Source organism: Sorex araneus, chromosome 10 (assembly GCF_027595985.1).
Source record: "Sorex araneus isolate mSorAra2 chromosome 10, mSorAra2.pri, whole genome shotgun sequence".
In the NCBI taxonomy this organism is placed as follows: domain Eukaryota; kingdom Metazoa; phylum Chordata; class Mammalia; order Eulipotyphla; family Soricidae; genus Sorex; species Sorex araneus.
The window spans coordinates 14,184,682-14,211,140 of record NC_073311.1 but is presented as its reverse complement, the minus strand read 5'-3'; the positions used below and the strand labels follow the sequence as shown (position 1 = coordinate 14,211,140).

The window sequence follows — 26,459 nt, the reverse complement described above, 5'->3', positions numbered from 1 at the left end:
TATTTATACATATTTATGCATATATATTAAATAGGGGTAACTCCTGGTGATGCACAGAGGGCCATATGGGGCTAGGAACTGAATTCAGGACCTCACACACAAGGCATATACTCCGCTACTTGAACCAGATTCCTGGCCCTCAGCTAATATTTTATCATGGTTACTTCTTTATTTCCTATAGCATTCTCTTAGCTGAAAACCTTCTTCAGATTAGACTTTCATTTGTTTCTTCCTATTCAGGCTCCCTGCTCCCACTCATTGTACACTCATTGATTCTTTGTGAAGTCAGTTTGGACCATATCACTACCCTTATTGTTCCCAAGGCAGGTAAAAAGAAATGCAAAAACTCGTGTATGATAGTGATATGAAAGAGTTGCTTTTTAAAATAGACTCAGTTGGTTGCTTGATCAAAGATGGTTTAATTGATCAGATTAAATCTACTAGTAATTGTTACTTCAACCATAATATCCCTGACTACCTTGTTCATGGACTGGAGCAATAGCACAACGGGTAGGGCATTGCCTTGCACGCCACCGACCCGGGTTTGATTCCTCCATCCCTCTCGGAGAGCCCGGCAAGCTACTGAGAGTATCCTGCCTGCATGGCAGAGCCTGGCAAGCTCCCCATGGTGTATTTGATATGCCAAAAACAGTAACAACAAGTCTCACAATGGAGACGTTACTGGTGCCCTCTTGAGCAAATCGATGAACAACAGGACAACAATGCTATAGTGCTACCTTGTTCATAGTATGACTTAAACAGTAGCTTTTTGAATTCTAGAACATAGTCTTCAGATGGGGGCTCATCTGCCCTTCCCGCTGCTTCAGGGGCAAGTAGCTTTCTGGTTGCAGAAACACTGCTTTTGGAAATGATGAAGTACAACATTTTTATATATTTCATTTCTTTAAACTGCTGTTTAGAGTTTATTGTTGGGGTAAATAATTTTCTGTACATTTCATGAAATAGCTCACTTAACACAAATTGCTTTCCTTTTCTAGGCAAGAACTTTCAGAGTGGAACCACTGACCTGTGTTATCAGGGGAGTTTGTCTTCAAGCAAAGGAATTTATGATGTGCTATCAGCTATTTTCTGGACTGGTGGAAGCTCTATCTCATTGACAAAAACAACAATTTAAGGAAATCATTGCATCCTTTTATCTTATTTCTTTACCATATGGGATGGTTTTTAGTAATTTTGAAATTAACTACATATAGGCTACAGGGGGACAGGGGAAGGACTTTCAAGTAAGTGCACAAATTACTTGACTGCTCACAAATCTTTTCTGTGATGACTCGAACTAACAAATCTCAGGGCAACTATGTTCCAACTCTAGAGACCCACATACCATTTGGTTCAGAGATTATGTTTTGTTTTGTTTCTATAATAATTTCAGGGAAATATCTCTTTCATCAACATCTTTTCAAGAGAGAACTTAATAAGGAAAACTTCTCTTCTTTTTAATAAAATATTAAAGGTTTTATTTTTAAAGTTATCGCCCCATACAAGACCATTGTCTAGCCATTTAATTTTACTCACTTACCTCTCATACAAAGAAAAAAATACATTATGATCAAGTCAAGGAGATGCACTCTTCTTCAAATTACCAATTAAGTAGATGTTTCACTGCTTTAACAATCAATGAACATATTTCTGAGAATATATGTTGCTTTGGATCTCTGAGATAATTTGAATCTCTGATGTAATCTGAAGAAACTTTGTTTTTCTGGAGAGGGTGAGGTGTAACTTCATTTAGTGAAGGGAAGAGCAAAGCTGTGGGTGCTGATTTTCCCTCAGATTTTTCTTCAGACTTGGGACTGAAGAGAGCTGCACAGATAAAGCGAGGGTGAGCACTGAGAGTGGAAGGGTGCTTGCGCTGGCTTTCTGACTGAGACCCTTGGGCAAAGGACTGCGGGAACCAAGGTCCAATATGTGACCCCTGGCTGAGTTCCAAAGGCTTTCACTTCACTGCCGTTTTCCAAGCAAAGCGAGAAGCCCGACGAGTTCTTAGCAGGCCTCCTGGGTCAGTTTTGTGAGAACATTTTTGACTTCAAATTCTTAGAGTCTTTTCCCCATTTCCCTTTTTCATTTTCTTTCTTTGCACCATTGATTTACTGTGAGACTTAAAGCAAGACACTTAACCTCCTTGGGCCTCATTACACTTACATTCAGGGGCTTTCCCATTAAGGGCCTTTTCAGTCCTAAAATGTTTTTTTTTTATAGTGCTATTACATTTCCTACTTCTCTTTGTTTATCTCTCATCCCATCATGCCTCATTTTCCTTTTACTTACTTTTTTTTAACTTGCATATGACTAATATATGTTTAAATTTTTATTGAATCGTGAGATAGTTACAAGCTTTCATGTTTGGGTTACAATCACACAATGATCAAACACTCATCCCTCCACCAGTGCACATTCCCCACCACCAATATCCCTGGTATACCTCCCATTTACCACCCTCCCCCTGCCTCCATGGCAGACAATATTCCCCATACTCCCTCTCTACTTTTGGGCATTATGGCTTGCAACACAGATGCTGAGAAGTCACCATGTTTGGTTCATTATCTACTTTCGGCACACATCTCCCATCCCGACTGATTCCTCCATCATTTTCTTAGTGATCCCTTCTCTATTCCATCTGCCTTCTCCCCACCACTCATGAAGCAGGCTTCCAGCTATGGGGCAATCCTCCTGGCCCTTGTATCTACTGTCCTTGGGTGACATATGACTAATATTTTTAAAGTACTTTCACATACTTTTTTTTTTTTTTAAATTTATTTATTTTTAATTAGAGAATCACCGTGAGGGTACAGTTACAGATTTATACACTTTTGTGCTTATACTTCCCTCATACAAAGTTTGGAACCCATCCCTTCACCAGTGCCCATTCTCCACCACCCGTAAACCCAGTGTCCCTCCCACCCTCCCCAATCCCATCTCCCCCACACCCCACCCTGCCACTGTGGCAAGGCATTCCCTTCTGTTTTCTCTCTCTAATTAGCTGTTGTGGTTTGCAATAAAGGTGTTGAGTGGCCGCTGTGCTCAGTCTCTAGCCCTCATTCAGCCCGCAACTCCCTTCCCCCACATGGCCTTCGACTACAATGTAGTTGGTGATCGCTTCTCTGAGTTGACCTTTCCCCGGAACGTGAGGCCAGCCTCGAAGCCATGGAGTCAACCTCCTCGTACTTATTTCTACAGTTCTTGAGTGTTAGTCTCCCACTCTGTTATTCTATATACCATAGATGAGTGCAATCTTTCTATGTCTGTCTCTCTCTTTCTGACTCATTTCACTCAGCATGAAACTTTTCATGCCCATCCACTTGACTACAAAATTCTTGACCTCCTTTTTTCTAACAGCTGCATAGTATTCCATTGTATAGATGTACCAAAGTTTCCTCAACCAGTCATCCGTTCTGGGGCATTCGGGTTTTTTCCAGATTCTGGCTATTGTAAACAGTGCTGCGATGAACATACATGTGCAGATGTTGTTTCGATTGTACTTTTTTGCCTCTCTGGGATATATTCCCAGCAGTGGTATTGCTGGGTCAAATGGGAATTCAATATCTAATTTTTTGAGAATCGTCCAAATTGTTTTCCAGAAGGGCTGAACCAGTCGGCATTCCCACCAGCAGTGAAGAAGGGTCCCTTTCTCCCCACATCCTCTCCAACAGCGGTTGCTTTTGTTCTTTTGGATGTGTGCTAGTCTCTGTGGTGTGAGGTGGTATCTCAAAGTTGTTTTGATCTGCATCTCTCTGATGATTAGTGATGCAGAGCACTTTTTCATGTGCCTTTTGGCCATTCGTATTTCTTCCTTGGTAAAGTTTCTGTTCATTTCTTCGCCCCATTTTTTGATGGGGTTGGATGTTTTCTTCTTGTAGAGTTCAACCAGTGCTTTATATACCATTGATATCAACCCCTTATCTGATGGGTATTGTGTAAATATCCTTTCCCATTCTGTGGATAGTCTTTGTATTCTGGTCACTGTATCTCTTGCAGTGCAGAAGCTTTTTAGTTTAATGTAGTCCCATTTGTTGATCTCTGTTTTTACTAGATTGCTTAGTTCCGTGTCACCTTTGAAGATACCTTTATCTTCAATATCGACTTTCACATACTTTTTATCAGAAGATAGATCAGAGGTTACTATTGTCCAGATTTTGTAGATAAAAATACCAAAACTCATAAGACTTTGAATAAAGTAAAAAATTATCCCTTCCTGATTTTATTTAAACACAACATAGTATTTTGGTTGTTGTTTGGGGCCACTGTGGCTCTGTTCAGTGTTTACTCCTGCATTTGTGTTCAGAGGTCATTCCTGGTAGTGCTCAGGACCATACATGGTGCCAGGTATTGAATTAGGGTTGGCTGTGTTGAAGGCAAGCATCTTAACCTTCATACTAACTCTCATGTCCATAAACATAGCCTAGTATTTTTGGAGCATGAAAGCTATATAATCACAGAGCTATATTTTTTTTTAATTTTGCTTTTTGGGTCACACCCGGCGATGCACAGGGGTTACTCCTGGCTCTGCACTCAGGAATTACTCCTGGTGTGCTCAGGGAACCCTATGGGGTGCTAGGGATTGAACCTGTGCAGGCCTTGTGCAAGGCAAATGTCCTACCCGCTGTATCGCTCCAGGTCCCACAGTGCTACTTAATCAAAGCAGAATGAACTCGAATATGACAATCTTTTCAAAGGGCTGGGAATGGAGCTCAGTGTAGAGCTCTTGTCTTCCATATTTGAGGTCTTGGGTTCTATTTTTAGCACCTCAAAAGTAAAAGAAAACGTTTTGTGGCTGTGGCTCAGCGGTGGAGCACGTGCCTTGCATACAAGAATTTCTGGGCTCATTCCTTGGCACATCTCACATCATAAACATAAAAACATTCCAGAATCTCATACTGGATCCTAGAAATTGCTGATCATTTCCCAACAGCTTTACAAAGTGCATGTCACTTACAGTATGTGTAAAATCTCTATTATGCTAAATTAATTTGTTCTAGAAACTTTATAAGCACAAACATCTAAGTAATAGCAGTTTCCCCCATTTTGCCATAATAAAGATCTGGGGGGTACTTTTTAATTTTTAGTTTTCTATTAATATTTTCTTCTCTGTGATAAACAATTTTAATCATGGTGGTTCTATTACTCTTTCTGAATTTCTTTTCAATCTCCTGAGTTAGAATTCACCTGAATAATTGTAGTTAAGCTATTTATGACATTTTCTGAAGTCTCCTATTCCATAAAAATATTCCTGTAAAACTTCTTCTAAAATAAAGATAGCAAAAGTCATGACAATGTTGCAATTAATGACTTTTAAAATAAAATAAGAAACAAATATAATAGTACTATATATAACCATAATCTACATTTTATATTATATGCATATATTATATACAAATATAATACATGTTATATGTGAATGTAATATAAATATAACAGACTATTGAGACTGATTATTTATAATTCTATTCAATTTATAAGTGCTCTTCTTGCTTTAGGGATCATCACAATTATAGATTTGATTCTGGATTTATCCAAACTGGAACCTTCTGCTGGTATGGATTATAAGAAGAGTTAGACACAAATAAGATTTGTGTCTTATTTGTGTACAAATCAGTCAGATGTATCCTACCAGTCTTGCCTCCCCTGCAGTAATGCATCATCACTGAAACTGATTAAGCCCACCAGAGTAGGTTTTCTTCAATAGATGCCCAGACTAGAAAAAGCAAAAATATTGAGTTGAATTCTCTTGATCCTCATCTTTGGGAGTCTTTGTTGAAGGCTATTCAGCAGCTTTGGATGCAAGAATTATGACATCCCATTAACTGTTTTTCTTTTCATTGGAAGGCAAAGACCAAATCATACGGAACCAATCAGGTTATGTTCAAATGAACTCAAATGAGACCTAGTGAAGCAACAGCACTTATTATTGTAAAAGATTTATCTGATTTTTGCATATGAAGTAAATTAGGGCACTTATGGAAACATAGAGACCCATTTAGGGGGTGGTTCAGATCTATAAAAAGACAACTGCAGGAGCTGGAGCGGTAGTACAGCAGGTAGGGAGTTTGCCTTGCATGCAGCTGACCTAGGTTTGATTCCCAGCATCCCATACGGTCCCCCGAGGGCTGCCAGGAGTAATTCCTGAGTGCAGAGCCAGGAGTAACCCATGTGTATTGCTGGGTGTGACCCAAAAAGAAAACAAAAAAGACAACTGCAATCATCTGGGGAAGGTCCTAAGATATAAACTATTTCTCTTATCTCACTGACCTCCAAACCTATATTTTAGTTCAGATATCTCACTAGATCAGCAGTTCTCAAAATGTGTTTCCTGAATCTCCATCATTGGCACCACCTCTGAATTGGTTACTCCCTCAAGGTGTGCGCCCTAATCCAATCAAGTGAATCAGACAATGGGGAATGGGCTCAGGAAAACGTTTTTACAAGTTCTTTAGGGGATTTAGATACCTGATCATTGAGAAATTACTGTTCAGGGTCAGTGATTTTTAGTGACACCAAAATTGTCAGGAGCGTTTGTTCAACCACCCGTTGCTGGACCCACCACATTGACTTGGCAGATTGGGGTAGGAGGGAAGGATGAAAAAAATAGTGTTTATAAGTAATTCTCAAGAGATACTGACTCTGCTAGTTTGAGGACCCAAATTTAAGATAATCAGTTTAAGCAACATCTCCACTTACCCCACCAATACCTTAAAATTTAAGAAATGTAGAACTGGATTAATTCATGTATGTATATGTGCGAATGTACACGCACAAACACCTGAACAAGCTTTTCCTCTTGCCTCTTCTGTTTGCCATCATCATGATTCAAACATGTGATCATGGTGTCTATCATTCCCTCTGTAATTTTCATCTTGTTTCTCTTTCCTCCCTACCAGTTAATTTTATAAGTTCTAGAGCACATAATTCCACATTGCCTTACTATCTTTTTTTTATTGCCTTACTATTTTTTCAAGAACGTTTTTCAACACTGAGTTCAAGATCTTAATGCTTTCTTTTGACAACTACTAAAATCCATAAAGTTATCACTTCTATTAACTCTTCTAAGAATTAAGAAGTGATACATTGTTGGGCTGGAGCGATAGCACAGCGGGTAGGGCGTTTGCCTTCCTTGCGGCTGACCTGGGTACAATTCCCAGCATCCCATATGGTCCCCCAAGCACCGCCAGGGGTAATTCCTGAGTGCAGAGCCAGGAGTAACCCCTGAGCATTGCGAGGTGTGACCCAAAACCAAACCAAAACAAACAAACAAACAAAAAAGAAGTGATACATTGTCAGTGGGGATGGGGATCAGAAGGTATAAAAGGGTTATAATCTACTAATTATCAAGGTTTATTCCTAGTAAGTATAATCATGAACTATTTCAGAGATTATCATATTTTAATATGCATTTGAATTCCTTGGAGGGAAGGAGAGAGAGAGAAGAAGAGGAAGAAGAGTCTGCCAAGGCTGGGGCGAAGGGTGGGGGAGGGAAACTGGAGACATTGTGGTGGGAAATGTACACTGGTGAGGATGGGTGTTGGAAAATTTCATGACTGAAACCTGATCATGAGCAGCTTTGCAACTGTATTTTTCACAGTGATTCAATTAAAAAAAAAGAAAAGCCTTTTTGATCTACTAATTATCAAGGTTTATTTCTAGAGACTCTGATTCAATGTGTCTCACTGGGGACTTAGGCATCTTTTCAAAGCTCAGTAAATGAACTGAGGGCCAGTGGGATACAGAGAGCATTCAGAGCAGAGGAGACCGTCAGGGACTCATCAGTTGGTTGAGCCAAGAGACGACTGAAAGTGAGATGTGAAGAGAGACAACTCAGAACAAGGTTATGAGACAGGTGCCAGGAGACTGAGGAGCCACTGTCAATAGAAACAGGAAATTCAAAGGGAACAACTGATGACAGTCTCTGGCGAGATAACTTCTGTTTCAGGTTCTGTTTTGTGAGGTGCCAGCAGGACACGCAAATGGAAATTACAATTATACAATTGAATGTGAACCTGGATATGATGAATCTGTTCTAGAGATGATTCGGAAGTTGTTTACAAAAAGGTGATTGAGGAAGGTTCTAGGGCACAGGAGGACCTTTGAAACAGGTTATAGGCTGCGTTTCTCAGTGTGCTTCTCTACCCATATAAAAGCCATCCCAGATGTTTCTTGGGACGAAGATTTCCAAATCCTGCCCGCATTAGAAACGCTGATTCATTGAATCTGGGTTGGGGCCTGGAGATGTGAATTGACTTGGAAATTGGCTGATAGGAGGGGAAAGAAAGTGAATCACAAATGCAAATGGAGTGAAAGAGAAGTGAACATGTGTTGGGATGAAGCTTGAATTCTTATTTTGCGCTTGCTGAGTTTTAAAGTGTTGGTTGGGAGGTAGAGACATTTGTTAGGTTGTTGATGATCTTAGAGTGTGATCTCTAAACTAGCAGTGTTGGAATCCCCTAGGAATTAGTGGTAATGTCTTTTTTCTTTTTGGCTTTTGAAACACACCTGGCAGTGCATAGGGCTGACTCCTGGGATAAATTGAGGATCTAATTCAGGTGGGCCTTGTGCAAGGCAAGAACCCTACCTGCTGTGTGCTGTCACTCTGGACCTACTTTCTGAATAGTGTCTGAAGTGTTGTAACAAGAAGTGATGCACATATACACAGTTAATTCCCAGATTGACAAAGAAGAGAGACTGAGAGTGTGACAAAGTCCAGGGCTCGGAAGATGAGTCTTGGGCATGAAAGAGTTTTCACTTTACTCACACAGTCCAATAGTAGGATTACGGCTTTCCAAAGTTCTTTCATCATCATTTCATTTGATACTCAGGAAAATAAAACCAACCAACAAACCAAACAAAACATCCCCAGAGACAACAGAGCAGCTCTCAGTGTTGTCAGCAACATGATGAGGAAGGAGCAGTAACAAGCGTGCACTGGGTTTTCAGGAAGTTGGTGGTACTTCTCATCAGAAATTTCAACTGCAATAATAGATATCTGCTATTTATATAGAGATTCTTCAAGTCCAACCATAATATGAGCAAACAGTTCCAGGGAACAATAGTAACTTAAAAACAGACCTCCCCAGAGTGTGTCAAGTTTCCTTCCTAAATCGTGTATTCCATTCCAATAGCACTCAAATTTGGGAAGATATAAAAATAGACTTGGAAATAAAGGCCTTTAATTTAGATGGTTTAAAAATGGCAACAATTTATTTTCCCCTCTAGTTTAATCAGATTATCTAGGGTTAGTGGCTCTTGTAGATGTCAGTATTAGCTCCATCTGACATTAGCTCCAAAGGGAATAAATGGTCCCCAGTAGAACTCAAGAAATAGCACTGGAAGAGATACTACTGGAGAGAAATGCACTGCTTGTGATGTTAAAATTTGGTTAAATTCAAACCAAACCTATCTCTACTAATTGCCCATATCCATTAAAACTCATCATCAGAAGCAGCTTTTTCCTCACTAATTCAAGATTCTTGATTACTGCAAAATCAGGCTCATGAAACAGGAAAGAGTGAGGTTAGAACCTTTTTGAAGATGTTTTCATTTGACAAATGAAGTTGAATATGTGAATTATAGGTTACCAATGTTCTTTCATCATTTCATTTCATTTCATCGTCAGAAATATCTCAACACAGGCAGAGCAGTTCTCATCATTATTTTGAAGGCCAGTTAAGTTACTTTGGATTATCCACTAGCAAATGACAGAGCCAGGGCAGAAATTCTAATTTGTTCTCTCTGGATAATACAGACTCACTATACTCAGATATGGGTTAGCATTTTTTTTTTCACAAGAATAAGACTCTCCTTCTCCTTATTCTCACATCACACTAGCAAGATGTTTGACTTATTCATAACTGCTCACCTTATAGAGTTATAAAAAATAACGAGGGCCTGAGAGAAAGCTCAATGGGCTGGAACACATACTTTGCATGGAGGAGTCCTGAGTTTGATCCCCAGTACTTCCTGGTCTCCCAACCACTGAGTTGGGATACATTTTTAAGCACCACCAGGTGTGTCCTCTGACATCAAAGAATAATAAACATGACCTGCCTATGCCCAACCATGTAACACAGGTAGGAAGGGACCCAGGATGTTAGGAGATAGGGAAAGAGACTATTGGCTGTGAATACTTCATTCTTCTTTTCAAATATTTTCTCCAGACGGGCACTGATTCCAGGGTTGCCATAATACATTTCTTAAACAATAAGTCAGTGGATACCTCTCAGACTTTGATGGCTCCCAGGAGTTTGAACTATACCACCTTGATTAAGGTGGTATACCATCATGACTTTTGCCCTTAGAAATTCTCGTGATCATTTTTTTTTTTTTTGGGGTCACACCTGGCGATGCACAGGGGTTACTCCTGGCTTTTCGCTCAGGAATTATTCCTGGTGGTGCTCAGGGACCATATGGATTGCTGAGAATCAAACCCAGGTTGGCCGAATGCAAGGCAAATGCCCTACCCGCTGTGCTATCACTCCAGCCCCTCGTGATAATTTTTTCATATCAAGTAGTTGATGTCAGTGAAATAATGACTGCAATGTCCAATCTCTTCCTTCTAGATAGTGTTCTTTCTCTTTTATTTTCCCACACACAAGGATACAGACATGCACAATGATCATTACAAAACTGTTTAAACCACACTGTGTTCAATCAAGTTTTGATCAAGAACTATTGGGGCAAAGAAAAGGATAGTTGAACCACTACAAATTCTTGACTCTTTGTTTCCCCTTTGTCTTTTTCTATACTTCTTTTTAAAAAGCTCAGGGGTTACTCCTGGCTCTGCACTCAGGAATTACTCCTGGGCTTGGGGTGCTTGGGGTACCATATGGAATGCTGGGAATCGAACCCGGGTTGGTTCCATACAAGGCAAAAGCCGTACCTGCTGTGTTATAGTTCCAGCCCCTCTATACTTCTTTTTCTTTCTCACTTCTCTTTCTCTCCACCTCTTCTCTTTCTGCTCTCTATCTTCCCTCTTACACTTCTCTCTTTTCCTCTTCCACCTTTCAAAATGTGGCTTTGAAAGCACATTTGAATCTTACTTTGGTTTCTTACCAACTCCTCTGTCTTGGGTAAATTCCTTATTTTCTCTGTACTTCAGATTTTTAAAAACTGTGAGTTAGAAATTCTAATCAAATCTACTTCAATGGGGTTGATAAGAGGATTCAATGGGATAATCTGTGTAAGGAATTTTGAACACTGCCTGGTACAAAGAAAGTTATTACAGTGTCATTAAAATAATAATATACTATAATTTAAAATATTTAATACTTTAAAAAATAATATGGATGTAAAAACGCTAGGTGTAACAAATAATTAGCAACATAATTAAAGTATAAACAAAATGCTGTTGAATAGATTTAAAAAAATACAAAACCCTAAATTAGCCTTGGAAGCGGAATAAACCAAGCAGAGTTGATCATTTTTCCAGGTTCTATAAATACTATCCCCTGTTGCAATTAAATGAATAATGATGTCTTTAAGACATCGTTTAGATGCAACACGGAATTATATACAGGGAAAGTATTCTTGTGTTCAATTCAGCAAATTGGCTAGCTCAGCAGAGGGAATTCCAGAACAGAATGAGAAAATAGAATGAATAGCCTTTAAAAGTGCCCTCTATTTCTGAAATTCTCTGATTCTATGGTCAAGATACTTGATGGAATTTCCAGACACAAAAATAAGACAATACAAAAAATAGCATTTTTTTCCAAAGGGTACCTCCCCCCTCCCCACCCCCCAGCCCCCACCTCCCCACTAGTTTTTCTAAAATATGCTTTGAAAAACTGGCCTTGGAAAAGAATTAACATTCACCTCATGAAGAAAGAGGAGTTATTTTTGAATGAATTGGGTCGCAGAGGGGGGAACTCTATTAAATCAAGTCCTCGGGGAAATAAATTACTTACTGATTCAGTTTGTGGTCTACAATTGAGGTGTGTGTTGAGGGAGAATGGAAGCCTTTTGCTACAGCAAATTATAAGGAAATTAAGGAGAAACTGATAGGAAAAGAGTAACCAGGAATATTATTTATTAATTCTGATATGGGATGTTGGTTGAGAACTATCAAAAAAAAACCCACCCTGAGTGAAGTTTACTAATAATAATCTTTAAAAATATTGACTGGGGCCGGAGCGATAGCACAGTGGGTAGGGCATTTGCCTTGCACGTGGCCGACCCGGGTTCGATCCCCGGCATCCCATATGGTCCCCCAAGCACTTCCAGGAGTAATTCCTGAGTGCAAAGCCAGGAGTAACCCCTGAGCATTGCTGGGTGTGACCCAAAAAGCAAAATATATATATATATATATATATATATATATATATATATATATATATATTGACTAACGTCAACTAAATGTGTTACATTTCCTAGAATACATAAAATATTTCTAACATACATAAATGTGTAGGTCCTGTTTTCTAACTCAAGTAAAAAATCTTCTTTTACATATTTCCCTTACTTATTGATACATTAACTTGTCAAACATGCATTGATTTTGAGTCATGAATAAGATAGGCATGCTCCCAAAACTGGTGAAGTTTAAGTTCTAACAGTGAAAAAAGTCAGAAGGAAGAGAGGAAAATAGGGAACTGGATAATCCAGAGTAAAAGCTATTTTTTGAATGATTAAAAATTTACTGTACAATACTGGAATTCAAATTTCTCTACAATTTTCCTTGACAACAAATCTGGGCATATTCTGTGGGGGGCTGGAGCGACAGCACAGAGGGTAGGGCGTTTGCCTTGCACGCGGCCGACCTGGGTTTGATTCTCAGCATCCCATATGGTCCCCTGAGAACCGCTAGAAGTTAATTCCTGAGTGCATGAGCCAGGAGTAACCCCTGTGCATTGCCGGGTGTGACACAAAAAGCCAAAAGAAAATATTCTGGTGGGCTAGAGCTGTAGCACCTTGCATGCGGCCAACCCGGGTTCAATTCTCAGCATCCCATATGGTCTCCTGAGCACCGCCAGGAATAATTTCTGAGTGCATGAGTCAAGAGTAACCCACGTGCATCGCTGGGTGTGACCCTCCCTCCCAAAAAATTCTGTGTCTGAAAGACAGTATGGGTATTTGCCTTCTATGCAGGCAACACCAGTTTAATCCCTCACACTGCATATGTTTCTCTGAACATTGCCAGAGTGATACAAGAGCACAGAACCAGGAGTAACTCCTGAGTACTGCCAGGCATTCTCCCTCTGAAAAAAAAAACACCTAAAACCAAAACTCAAGCAAACAAGAAACTAAAATGCCAATTTTTAGAAAAAAAACTCTAGATGGGAAAATCATGAGGATCTTATCCTCTTGAAAAAAAAAAATCAATGTTGTGTGATTGTTCTTTCTATCTCCCATAGTGGATCTTGTGGTTTATCAATACTATAAATTATTCCCCAAATTGGGCCATTACGTTAGCATTTATAAAGGAAACATTTTTGAAAGAGGTCATTGCCTAAATAGTTCCTTTAATCAACAGTCAGAGGATTTACTCAACAGATTGGGGTCCAACTTGCTTCACGAGGACCACAATGCTATATCACTTCCTTCATCCTCATCATTCAGAAAGGGAAGAAGATCAAATACATTTTTGAAGGCAGATTTTAGGTTTATACAATCCCTTTTCATCTTCTGTAAAGTGATTACTAGACTTAATCAAGATTCCTCTGTGTACCATTAATTAATTTTAGCTTCCTCCTTTCCAATTTTATTTTATGGTGAGTTTGGAAAGGCCCAGTTTTTAAGTACTGTGGACTTTATGTTTTTCTGTTCAAGCCTTGAGGGAAGCTAAATGTAAAAATAGGAAACTAGGAATTAAAAGTGATTAGGACAAGAAGTTTCGGTGCGACGAAATGTGGACTCAATTCTCCCCATCACAAACTGAACCAAGTGGCAGTTTTTGGTTTTGATTATAGCCTTACTTGCTATTTTAATAAACATGAACCGGTATTCAAACTTTTAATATCCTGCTGCTTAACTATTTCCAAAGAACCATCCAGCTCTTTTAAACAACCTTTGTTTTAACATTTTAATTTGTTTGGCCCAGTCTTACCTTAGAAAGTTGTAGCCTCATGGTAAACTCTTTTATAAGTTGATTTCCAGAATCATAAGCAATTCGCCCCCCCTCCACCCCCCAACTAAGTGTTTCCTCATGTGCCCAAATTGTTGGTGCTGACAGCTTTTCTGCCTTGTTTTATCAGGTTCCCACAGTAAGTATGAAAGGCGAACACAGGAATGTGTCCGGCGCGGACTGGATGCACCGTGACTTCAGTGGTACTTACAGCTCCTCTAGGAAGCGCAGGCTGTGGAGAGGCTCTGGGGGCAGCTGACTGATGTTGTTCATACTGAGGTCTCTGGGGAGGGAAACAGACAGTGTGTGAGGAGTGCTCTGTGCCACCACAAGGAAAACCAGCTGTTCACTTCGCACTTTTCCACGCAGTACAGCCAAAGGAACTCAGCCCTGGGCTTGACAAATAAATCACTGTTTTGCATCAAATATCCTCCTCTCTTTTTAGCTCACTCCAACCTCACTGGCTCTCAGTCCAATCCTAGAGACCCTAGCAGGAGCTTCTGTGGAATTCAGTGTGACTCAGAACCGTTCATGGGTATGGTTGCCATTCTTCATGTCGAAAATGACGGGAGGAGGAGCGCAGAGGGAAAAAGACATAACTCAACCCTTGCCATAACTCAAGTCGGTGTCTTGCTTTGAGTTTTGTGACAAAGAGAAATGTCTTCCCCATGTAACGCTGGGCGTCCGGCTTCTCTGGGACTGTAAGCACCTTGTAAAAACAAATGTTTTGATTCAAGGAAACTTAAAAAACAAAACAAGACAAAAAGCCTATTCCCTCCTTCTAACATGTTCCTTTTGCAGGTTCTCAGATTGCATTAAATAAGTGAAATGAACCATAAAACAAGGGTGTAATGTGATCCTGCTCTGTAACACACTTCCTGCTGGGCCGCACAGTAGTTCCCGGCATAGGAAACAACAAGCTACTTTGGGCAGAACTCAATCAATTTTTGTTTTAAGTGAAACGCCGTGTAATTAGATTTTATTCTGTTTTCACTTTTCTATTTCTTTACTGTCTCCTCCATAATCCTTTAGCATCACTGGTATGTGCCATCTGCATCTCAGAGGCAAAAGACCGACCGCTGGGTGATTCTTATCAACACCAGCTCAGACTTTACATAACAGGCGGCTGAACGTTGACTTGAAAAATGACTCATTGCTCAAACTTGACTGAGGCCATTGTTATCTCAAACCGTGCACATACTTGAAATTTAACTTGAGATAAGATAATGACCTTCTTTTTGTTATTATTTTTAATTGATCTCATTGATATGTAACATCCGGTTGGGTTTAGGTGTACGCCATAATGATTTGATTTGATGCCCATATATATGCAAAATTGTTATCACAGTACGTTTAGTTAGCCTCCATCATCACAGAGCTACACAATTATGTCCTTTAAGGGATAAGACCCTTTAAGGTTTACTCTGTGTGTGTGTGTGTGTTGTGTGCTCGTGTAAGGCAACTTTCAAATACAATACAGTATTGGTAACTATAGTCGCCATGCTGGATTTTACATTCCAGGATTTATTTATCTTATAACTGGATGTTAGTATCTTTTGACCGCTTTCACTCATTATTAAGCTTTTAAAAACTTCGAGTCATTCTTGTTATTGAGGTGGTCACCCCCACTATACTGATTCCAATATTGGTAGGTTGGCTTTTTTTTTAATCAAATACCAATCAGTATTATTTTATTTATTTATTTATTTTTGCTTTTTTGGTCACACCCAGCTATGCTCAGGGGTTATTCCTGGCTTTGCACTCAGGAACTACTCCTGGCGGTGCTTGGGGGACCATATGGGATGCCGGGGATCGAACCCGGGTCGGCCGCGTGCAAGGCAAACGCCCTACCCGCTGTGCTATCGCTCCGGCCCCCCAATCAGTATTATTAAGAAGTGAGTATTATGTTCACTCGGCCTTTAAAGAGTCATTCACATTAGAAAGACTTGAAGATTTGTGCCATCAATGTAATAAAATATGTTTATTTTCTTTCATTGTTTTAACCCTGAGTTTCTTAAACTTACTCCATATAGGGTCATGTAACTTAAAATTATTTTAAAATTTTGTTTAGTGAAGCAAAATAGTTTTCATTAAAAGAAACTTATAGAAATGTGTGGAGAGTGAGAACCAAGGCTTCTCTAGAAGAGAAAAAGTGAAAATAAACTTCTTATGATTTACTGTTAGTAAAGTGTTAATTTGTATATCTATATCCATTTTATATTCATCTCTATACCCAAGCTTATGTAAAAAATTCACAGGTAAAAGGTACTATGAATTGAAAGGTTATTTTAAGTGCAAATCAGTTTGGACCAAATATGGATTTTGTCTGTGTGCAAAAGGGACAAGGAACTTTAAATATTAAGAAGGTTCATAAGCACTCCATAGTGTTTTAATATCTATTACTCCTATTTGAGGTACCTGGAAGTGAACTGATATAAGCATTCACTTTTTTATTGAGTCACCTTTTTTGTTGAGTCACCGTGAGATACAGTTACAAACCTTTCATGTTTGAGTTTCATTCATACAGTGATTGAACACCCATCCCTCCACCAATGCACATTTTCTACCACCAATCCCAAGAATCACCCCCCCCCCCCCCCGCCTCACCCTTCCTCTATGGCAGACAATTTCCCTTTTACTCTTTCTCTACTTTCGGCACTATGGTTTGCAATACTGACACTGAGAGGCCATGACGTTTGGTCCTTTATCTACTTTCAGCACACATCTCCCATCCCAAGTGATCCCTCCAACCATCACTGACTTATCAATCCCTTCTCTATTCCAGCTGCCTTCTCCCCCAGCTCATGAGGCAGGCTTCCAGCTGTGGAGCAATTTTCCTGGCCCTTGTCTCTACTGTCCTTGGGTGTTAGTCTCACATTATGTTATTTTCTATTCCACAAATGAGTGCAGTCCTTCTCTGTCTGTCCCTCTCTTCCTGACTCATTTCACTTATGAGCGTTCACTTTTGAGGCACCGACTGAACCTCTTCTGTTGGTGGGATGGCAAAGGGCAAAGAGGGAGCAGGAATGATTAGAGCCCAGTGCTGAGATTTGCATCCTGGTACTTCCATTCACTAGCTGCATGATCTTGGGAAAATTAACTTCATTGTACAGGCTTCCCTGTGTTTAAACAACTACATTAATCTTTTGAAACCCTATGATTAGCTGTTTCCAAATCAGAAGGGACTGACTTAACTTTCTTCTTAAAAAAGGAGAGCACCACCCTTTCCCAACAGGAATGAAAAACTTCTCTGTGCTACTGACATTGTGGTTTCTTTGGAAAAGGAACCAGCATTGCTAATCCAACCCTTCACTACCTGTTTTCTGGAGAATTTAAAAATTGTATTTTTCATTTTCTTGCCCCCTTCCCTTCATTGTTTGTTGTTGTGATGATGGGGGGTTGTAACAGTCTCACATCATCAGCTGGGGAGCTCAGCGTGGGTTGTGCAGACATTGGGGGGTGCTCGCACCTCGCTGGATGTGCACCCTCCTTTTGTTGTGATACTGCACACACACTGCCCAGTTTAGACACAAGTTAGGCTGGTGCTGCTTGCCAGAGGTTGCTGTGAAACCACCGGTTTCCTATAAGGCTGTTTCCTTTTATGAAACCTTTAGTAATGTATGTATATGCCCACAGCATAAAACAACTCTAATAACATTTTAAAGTCAAATTACCAAAATAACAATGGATCTTTAGGGGTCAGAGCAATAGTACAGTGAGTAAGGCCCTTGCCTTGCACACAGTCGACCCAGGTTGCATTCCCTGAATCCCATACAGTTCTTGGAGCACTGCCAGGAGTAATTCCTGAGTGCAGTGCCAAGAGTAACTCCTGAGCATCACTGGGTGTGGCCACAAACGGTAAAAAATTAGATTTTGAAACAATAATTTAACTTGGTTAAGGTAAAACTTAATTTGTCTGCATTCACATACTTTTTTGCTTTTTTTGGGGGGGGCTCCATCTTGCAATGCTTGGGTCTGCTCCTAGTTCAGTGCTCAGATGTTTTGGTATGCCTGGGGAACTGTGCAGTGGTAGGGACTGAGCTGGAGACTCCTGCATTCATAGTGGTACGCCAGTGGGTTGAATACCTCCCAGCACCTACATTCACTTTTATTCTCTTGTGTGTACACATTTAGTGTTGCTGTTCAGATCTAACAGTGCCTTTCAATTCAGCACCCACAAACTATCCATAGAGATGTATCAATTTAAAAAATGTTTCATTTGCAGTAGTCATATTTTCATAAAAATCATAACAATTACTAGAAAAGTTAAATAAAGAACACTAGCAAATACAAACTATGTCTTAAGATTTTTATGGGACACACGTGGTAGGGCATTTGCCTTGCACTCGGCTGACCTGGGTTCAATCCCCAGAATCCCATATGGTCCCCCAAGCACCGCCAGGAGTAATTCCTGAACAACGCTGGGTGTGACCCAAAAAAGCAAAACAAAAGATTTTGCTATGCTTTTTCATGGAGATTATTTAACTACTATAAAAGTTTTTACAGTTTTATTCTCAAATTCTCTTCTGCTAGGGATGGGTAAAAACAGATATGACTGAGCCCTTTTTTGATTAATAAAGCTTTAGTTGCTTTCATGCCAAGATAGGTGATGCTTCAATAACATTTAACCAGCTCAGAGACAATAGGAAGTTTCAACTGCTATTGAAGACTTGCATTTGAGAGGGCAGGGGTATTTTATTTCCTTTTACTTAATTTTATTGAGGGGAGGCATTCCAAGTGGTACTCAGAGGACCCGGTGATACTCTGGGACTTCCAATGACCTCCAGGGCCACCTCCAGTGATGCTCAGATAACGGTGATGCTGGGGTCAAACTGAGGTTGACTATATACAAGGAAAGTACCTTTACCCCTTTGTACTATCTCTCTGGCCCTTAGAGGTGCACTTTGATGAAGGATACAGATGAGGCTCATGGAGAGGCCTCTTGGCACAGGGCAGAGTTGAGGGAAAGCCCAGTCCTGAATTCAGTTCTCTACCTATGCTAGGTTTTTGTGCTTTTCCTTTTCTTTGAGCCTCCTAGCCATTACAAATATACTCTCATCCTAAGTCAAATTCTTAAAAAAAAATCTATAATTTTCTATAGTAATTGGTCTTTCCATTAAAAAATCATTTTATTTAATCTGAGCTATGCTCAAGGCTTCAGGGACTATCCCTCGGAGATATTTGGCCAAAGGCAGGAAGGTTCTAGCTTGAGTCTGAGGAAGTGGAGCTGTACTCCAGCTCTGTGGGCCATACCTGGGGGTGCTCCCATGCCTGCAGGGTCACATTTAGTGGTGTTGGGGGATCATATGGTGTCTGACTCCAACTTGGGTCGCACCATGGAGTTCTATTGCCTGGGTCCTAGTATTCGGTCTTTCTGATTGTGGAAGGCACATAATCTTAGCAGTGAGCGAGGGGTCTTAATAGCCAGTTGATGCTTGTGTTTTATTTACTTTTCAAATGAGTATTTGCAAAAGTTCCTATTTTCTACCACATTTGTCTATGATTGTGTTTCCTAGAGACAAAAAAGCCATGTCATGGATTTATGTATTTTTTTTCATCTTTTGCCAAGGATTTGGAATTAATTTTGAAGAACTGGTCACACATAAAAAAGTTTCATAAGAATAGAGGACCTTGGAGATAGGCAAAGTACTGGAGTGCATGCGTCACATATGCAGGGTTCTGGGTTCAGTGTCTTGCACTGTAGAAGCAATAATTTGGTAAGATAGTTCAAAGGGTTGGCGCACATACTCTGCATGCAGGAACCCTGGGTTTGACCCCTGGGACCATGTGATCCCTGAAGCACTGCTGAGAGGTTATCTCCAAGCATAGCTGGGTGTGGTCAGAAAAGGAAAATAAGAAAAAAGAAAAATATGTAGAAGATTTATTGTGGTAATAAAGTTAAATATTGCTACCCATTCTTTCTCTGCTCTTTCACCTCTTCTCTATTCTGTGTTAATGACCACATGCAGAAATCTAGAATAGGGCCGCAAACATCTATGGGAGCAGTTTTGACTGTAACTTTGAATCACAATAAGGAACCTTAAAAATATATATATTGTGCCTGCACATCCAAAAGAACAAAAGCAACCGCTGTTGGAGAGGATGTGGGGAGAAAGGGACCCTTCTACACTGCTGGTGGGAATGCCGGCTAGTTCAGCCCTTTTGGAAAACAGTATGGACGATTCTCAGAAAACTAGAGGTTGAGCTCCCATTTGACCCAGCAATACCACTGCTGGGAATATATCCCAGAGAGGCAAAAAAGTACAATCGAAACAACATCTGCACATGTATGTTCATCGCAGCACTGTTTACAATAGCCAGAATCTGGAAAAAACCCGAATGCCCCAAAACGGATGACTGGTTGAGGAAACTTTGGTACATCTATACAATGGAATACTATGCAGCTGTTAGAAAAAAGGAAGTCAAGAATTTTGTAGTTAAGTGGATGGGCATGAAAAGTTTCATGCTGAGTGAAATGAGTCAGAAAGAGAGAGACAGACATAGAAAGACTGCACTCATCTATGGTATATAGAATATCAGAGTGGGAGACTAATACCCAAGAACTGTAGAAATAAGTACCAGGAGGTTGACCCCATGGCTTCGCGGCTGGCCTCACGTTCCGGGGAAAGGGCAACTCAGAGAAGCGATCACCAACTACATTGTAGTCGAAGGCCATGTGGGGGAAGGGAGTTGCGGGCTGAATGAGGGCTAGAGACTGAGCACAGCGGCCACTGAACACCTTTATTGCAAACCACAACAGCTAATTAGAGAGAGAGAACAGAAGGGAATGCCCTGCCACAGTGGCAGGGTGGGGTGGGGGGGAGATGGGATTGGGGAGGGTGGGAGGGACGCCGGGTTTATGGGTGGTGGAGAATGGGCACTGGTGAAGGGATGGGTTCCCGAACTTTGTATGAGGGAAGTATAAGCACAAAAGTGTATAAATCTGTAACTGTACCCTCACGGTGATTCTCTAATTAAAAATAAATAAATTATAAAAATAAAAAATATATATATATATTGTGCCTGACTTCTATTTTTTTGTGCGTTTGTTTTTTGTTTTTTGGGCTCACACCCGGTGATGCACAGGGGATACTCCTGGCTCCACACTCAGGAATTACTCCTATTGGTAATCAGGGTACCATATGGGATGCTGTGAATTGAACCCAGGTCAGCCAAGTGCAAGGCAAATGGCCTATCTGCTGTGCTATCACTCCAGCCCCCTGAATTCTATTTTTATAGTTCCTGAATTAACAGGCTCAGTATGGACAATGAGATTTTTAAAAAGTTTCTCAGATTTATTTAAATTTTCAAACAAGGGTAAGAATTGGTATGCAGGAACAACTGAAAAATTTGTACTGCACTTGATTTTAGCCAAAAGGCCGAGAAGTGATGAAAAATTTGTAGATGTGCACTTCGAGCACAATATTTAGTAGGCTTAAAATGATTAAAAGCACAGTTAGATGGAGCAGAGAGATCCACCCAACCAGATACTTCCAGTTTGTGAAAATGATTTTATTGCTTGCAGATCTACTATTATTTCTTCATTTCATAAATATGAATTGAAATTCGTTGTGTGGTTAGGTCTAGGACACAGTGTGGAATAAATTTGAGTCATCTTTGGCTAGTTCCTTTCCCGCCATGCCTATAGCCCTAAGGTGTCCCTTATAGATAATTCTACAGCAGGGCCTGCTTCTGTGGCTGACCTCACTTCTTTCTCGGCTGCCACTGCTGGTCAGGTCTTTATAGGCTGCTGACTCTTCTTGCTGTGGCAGCAGCAGCACAGAGAGGAGTGAATGGTCTGGAGAGCAAATCTTGATCTGGAGTCAAAAGGAGCCTGCAGGCAGAGCACATCCTAAGCACTCATAGGCTATGAGACAGCCCTGATTTTCTCATTGAGAACTATTGGTTCCAGGCCTCACAATGCCCGTAACTTCTTAACTTCTGCGGAGTCTGACTAAATACAGTGTCCATCTTGATCTTATGCTATTTTCCTCAATGCAGCAGGCTCACCAGTAATCACTTCTCTTTGAATCTGTCTTTACATATGCAAATTTCATTCAGAAGAATGTATTATCTTCACTCTCTCTTCAAATTACCCCTGGACTCCATCACCTCCCCCCCACACACATTTCAGGATCTAACTTAACAGACCACTGTGTTTCTAACCTCACCTCTTATGTCACCTCCTCTATTTCAACCTATAATTCTTTTTTTTTATCTTTAAATTTTATTTTCATAAGGATGTTCACATTAGTTGATTACATTCAATATTTCAACTCCAATCCCATCACCATTACACCATTCCACCATCACTGCCCTTTTCCACTATTATTTTGAATTCAACCTATGGGTCTTTAATACTTCCATTATCAAAGCTTTGTCTGACTCTAAGATCATGACTGATCACCTGCAACTTGCCCCCCCCACCAGCACCCTCAATTCTCTTATCCCCCACCAGCACCCTCAATTCTCTTATCCCCCATCTTTTGTTTTAGACCCCAGGCCAATTCTCAGCTCTGGGGGGAAAAAACACACCATGATTCACCTCTGTCAATAATCCAAGTTACAGAGCACTGCTAGAAAAGAAAAATTTACATATGTGATTAGTGACATAAATTTATAGTCTGGGAGTTCTCATCATTACTATGCAATTCTGCTATTCTGGTTGTTCAATTCACTCCATAGCTAGTTTTCAACTTTTACCACTTGTCTCAAGCCTTTTAACCAACAACCACGCTCTGCCATTCTTCTTACTCCATAGAAACGACTGGGATTTAGACCAGTGAACAAAAAACAGGTCAAATGCTTCTTCTCTTCTGTTCTCTGCTGCTTTACTAACCCTTTCCTCTTTGTTCTGTCTAGCTCATGGGCCTCGTCCCCTCTATGAGGTGACAGCTCTCGCCCCCATCTCACCCATATGCATAGCCTTGATCTCTCTCCTAGATTTTAGAATCATATATATAACTCTCTGGACAAGCCTGCACAGCAATATTATTGTGTCACATCCAAAATAAAAATAATTCTTTTCTATTCCAAACTTGTTTCCTTCCCTATAAGCTGATTTTGAGTTGATAGCAACCACCATCTTCCTCAAAAGGCCCAAATCTACCTAAGTCTTCTACCTTTGAAAAATTGCTTCGCCCCATCCATTTCTCCTCGCCACTCTTCCCCCTTCCAGGCTTAGCCATTTCTGACTCAGTTACCTGAAACCCCTTCCAGCTCCATGCTGCCTGTTATTGGGATTATCCTTTTAGTTTTCCTTGGTGCTGGAAACAAAACCTGGGCACTTACACATGAGAGACAGGGGCTCTAGGCTGGTCTCTACTATCAGTCTCTTTTCAAAGAAGTAAAATAATATTAACCATTATGATAATTATTATTGTTTTTATGTTGGTCCCATTCTAAGCAGTACTCGGTGGCAACTGATGGCCCTGTGCTTGGGAGCCACTTGGGGAACATGTGGTGGCGCTAGACTCTGGGCCTGCTGAACTCTCTCTCAAGCCCTGCCATTAGTTTTGCTCCTTCAAATCCACCTTCCAACTGACAGCAAAACAAATCTATTAAAAATGCAGTGTTACATTTGTGGAGTGTAAAATAATATAACATCAGACTGATAACCAAGGACAATAGACACAAGAGCCAGGAAGATTGCTCCATAGTTGAAAGCCTGCCTTAGGAGCGAGGGAAGAAGGCAGCAGGAATAGAGAAGGGATCACTAAGAAAATGATGGTTGGAGGAATTGGTCGGAGGAATTGGTCGGGATGGGAGATGTGTGCTGAAAGTAGGAAAAGGACCAAATGTGATAGCCTCTCAGTATCTGTATTGCAAACCATAATGCCCCAAAGGAGAGAGAGAGTATGGGGGAAATTGTCTGCCATGGAGGCAGGGGAGGGTGGGAAAGGGAGGCTATACTGGGGACATTGGTGGTGGTGGAGAATATGTACTGGTGGAGGGATGGGTGTCTGATCATTGTATGAATGTAACTCAAACATTAAATCTCACAGTGATTCAAGTAAAACAAAATACAGTGTTAACCAAATCTCTACTCCAATTAAAACCTCTCAATTACTCTATCACTTCCCAAATGAGGTCCGTATTCATTGGTCTCACATACTGGCTCCCTGGTGTAGCACAACGACCTGTTCCCACTCTGGCATGTTAGTTCTAATTCATTGTTCAAGATTCAGTTGAGTGTCACCACTTCTGACTAATGCTATTCTGCATCACCCTGTGTGTTGAATGGCATCACACTGAAATGATAAGATTATGTTTCTTTCTTCTGAGTAAGCAGAAACTTCCCATGACCAGTGTTTCATCCTTGTGCATGTCTAGCTAAGTCTTGCCATATAGAAGATAATCAGTTAATGGTGAACTGATTCTTCTAAAACTCTTCTGCTTTAAGCCCTCTTCCTTCCTGTCTGGGAACATATGATCTTACCCAATCCACAGCGGTGGTGGTGGTGGGGAAATCATGTTTCTTATTAAATAGCTACAGGGTGATTTATGTGAGGTATGCAACCTTTCTGTTACAAAACACTTGGGGGAACAAAATGTACTTTGTGTGTGTGCCTGTCTTCCACAATGATCACATTTAGGTTGTGGTTTCTCTCTTCAGTTCGCTCATTGCTTTTTTTCCTAGGGAGTCCTAAAATATTCCCATCCCATGAAAGGGCCCTTCTGCCCTATGTTTGAATACCTGAACTCGTACAGCCACATTCTTCTCCTGCTCCTCCTCCACCTTCCTCCCCTCCCATCCCTCTCCTCCTCCTTTTCTTTCCCTTTTCTCCCTTCTTTTTCCTTCTTCCTCTTTCCTTCTATTTTCTTTTTCTCCTCCTCTTATAAAAATAGCTCTCCAATAATTTCTGAGAGTGTGGGTACCTGTTTTTCTATCTTAAAATCCAACCATACTATCTATCTTTGAAACTTAGCACATAAATCAACGAGTACAAAGAGGCCGTTCCTTAGACTAAACAAATGAAACAACAACACAAATGTTTTCTTAATCTAGGCTGCAGTTGAAGGTAAATATTTTCTTGTTTAATAGCACCATGTAATTTCTATTTCTTTGGAGCACAACAATTTGACATCTGTTTTAGGAGATCCAGTAGCATTTTGCTTTCCACCAGATACCTTGCTAATACTGGTCCAGACTAGGGCCATTCTGACACTTTAAAATTGATCACTTTTTGCATCAGAGACAAGAGATAAGCCCTTTCATGAACTACAAAGGGAAAGCTGCAAGTTGACGTAGAGAGTAAGAACCATTTCTAGGTACTTTTCTCATGCTGTGGTAAAACAATGCGTCTTTGAAAAATTGTTTTTATTCAACTATAATTTATATGGGAAAATGTATGAGTCCTAAATGTCCAGGTTTCTGACTTTTGGGTGAGAATGCAAATCAAGAATGAGAATTCGGCCATTGCCTCAGAGCTCTTAGTCCCCTCCACACACTAATCCCCACAAAAGAAGCCAGTTCACTGACTTCAAAACTTTGTTATTTTCTTTGGTTTTTGGACTGTGAGTGGAACTATATAGAGCATATACTTGAGAATTTAGATTTAGAGCAGAATTGAAGGAAGGTACAGAGATTTTTCCCTATACTTGCAAAACTCACCCCCCACATATGCACAGCCTCCCCCAGTATCAATATACACCCATTATAGTGGTCCACTGCTACAACTGATGACTAAATGCATCATTTTCAGCCAAAGTTTGTAGTTAGTATTCACTAGCGGTGTGGTATGTTCTATGGGTTTGGATAGATTTCTAACGATACAGATTTTATCACTACAGAATCACACAAATGACTTTCATACTCTATTTTTGTTATTTACTTCTTTGTTTTTGGTGCTCAGGGATTACTTCTAGCTATATGATGAGGGATCAGTCCTACAAGTGTTCGGGTGGCCACATGTGCTATCAGGGATCTAATTTGAGTGCAAGGCAAGCACTGTACCACTGTATTATCTCTGCAACCCTGTACTCACTACTCTAAAATCCTCCGTGATTCATCTTTTCCTCCCTTCACTCTCTATCTTTTTAACTTTTCTACTGAAATATGCCTACATATTTTATTTTCCAGAATCTCATATATTTAAAATACTATGGTATGCAGGTTTTTTTTTAACGTTGACTTCTTTTCCTTAGTAAAACAAAATATAGTTTTTCTGGGCTGGAGCGATAGCGCACTGGTAGGGCGTTTGCCTTTTACACAGCTGACCCATGTTCGATTCCTCAGCCCCTCTCGGAGAGCCCGACAAGCTACTGAGAGTATCTTACCCCCCACAGCAGAGCCTGGCAAGCTACCCATGGGGTATTCGATATGCCAAAAACTGTAACAATAAGTCTCACAATGAGAGACGTTACTGGTGCCCGCTTGAACAAATCGATG

At 40.4% G+C, this 26,459-nt stretch overlaps 1 protein-coding gene across 2 annotated transcripts in view; it reads right to left on the bottom strand.

Annotated features, from left to right (window-relative positions):
* Positions 1-26,459, bottom strand: part of LGR5 (leucine rich repeat containing G protein-coupled receptor 5) — a 136,107-nt gene that overhangs the window by 55,703 nt on the left and 53,945 nt on the right. For both annotated transcript variants that reach the window (XM_004602671.2, XM_055118604.1), the window contains exon 2: positions 14,280-14,351. In XM_004602671.2, coding sequence (XP_004602728.1) covers positions 14,280-14,351 — 72 coding nt within the window. The remainder of the gene's footprint in view (positions 1-14,279; positions 14,352-26,459) is intronic.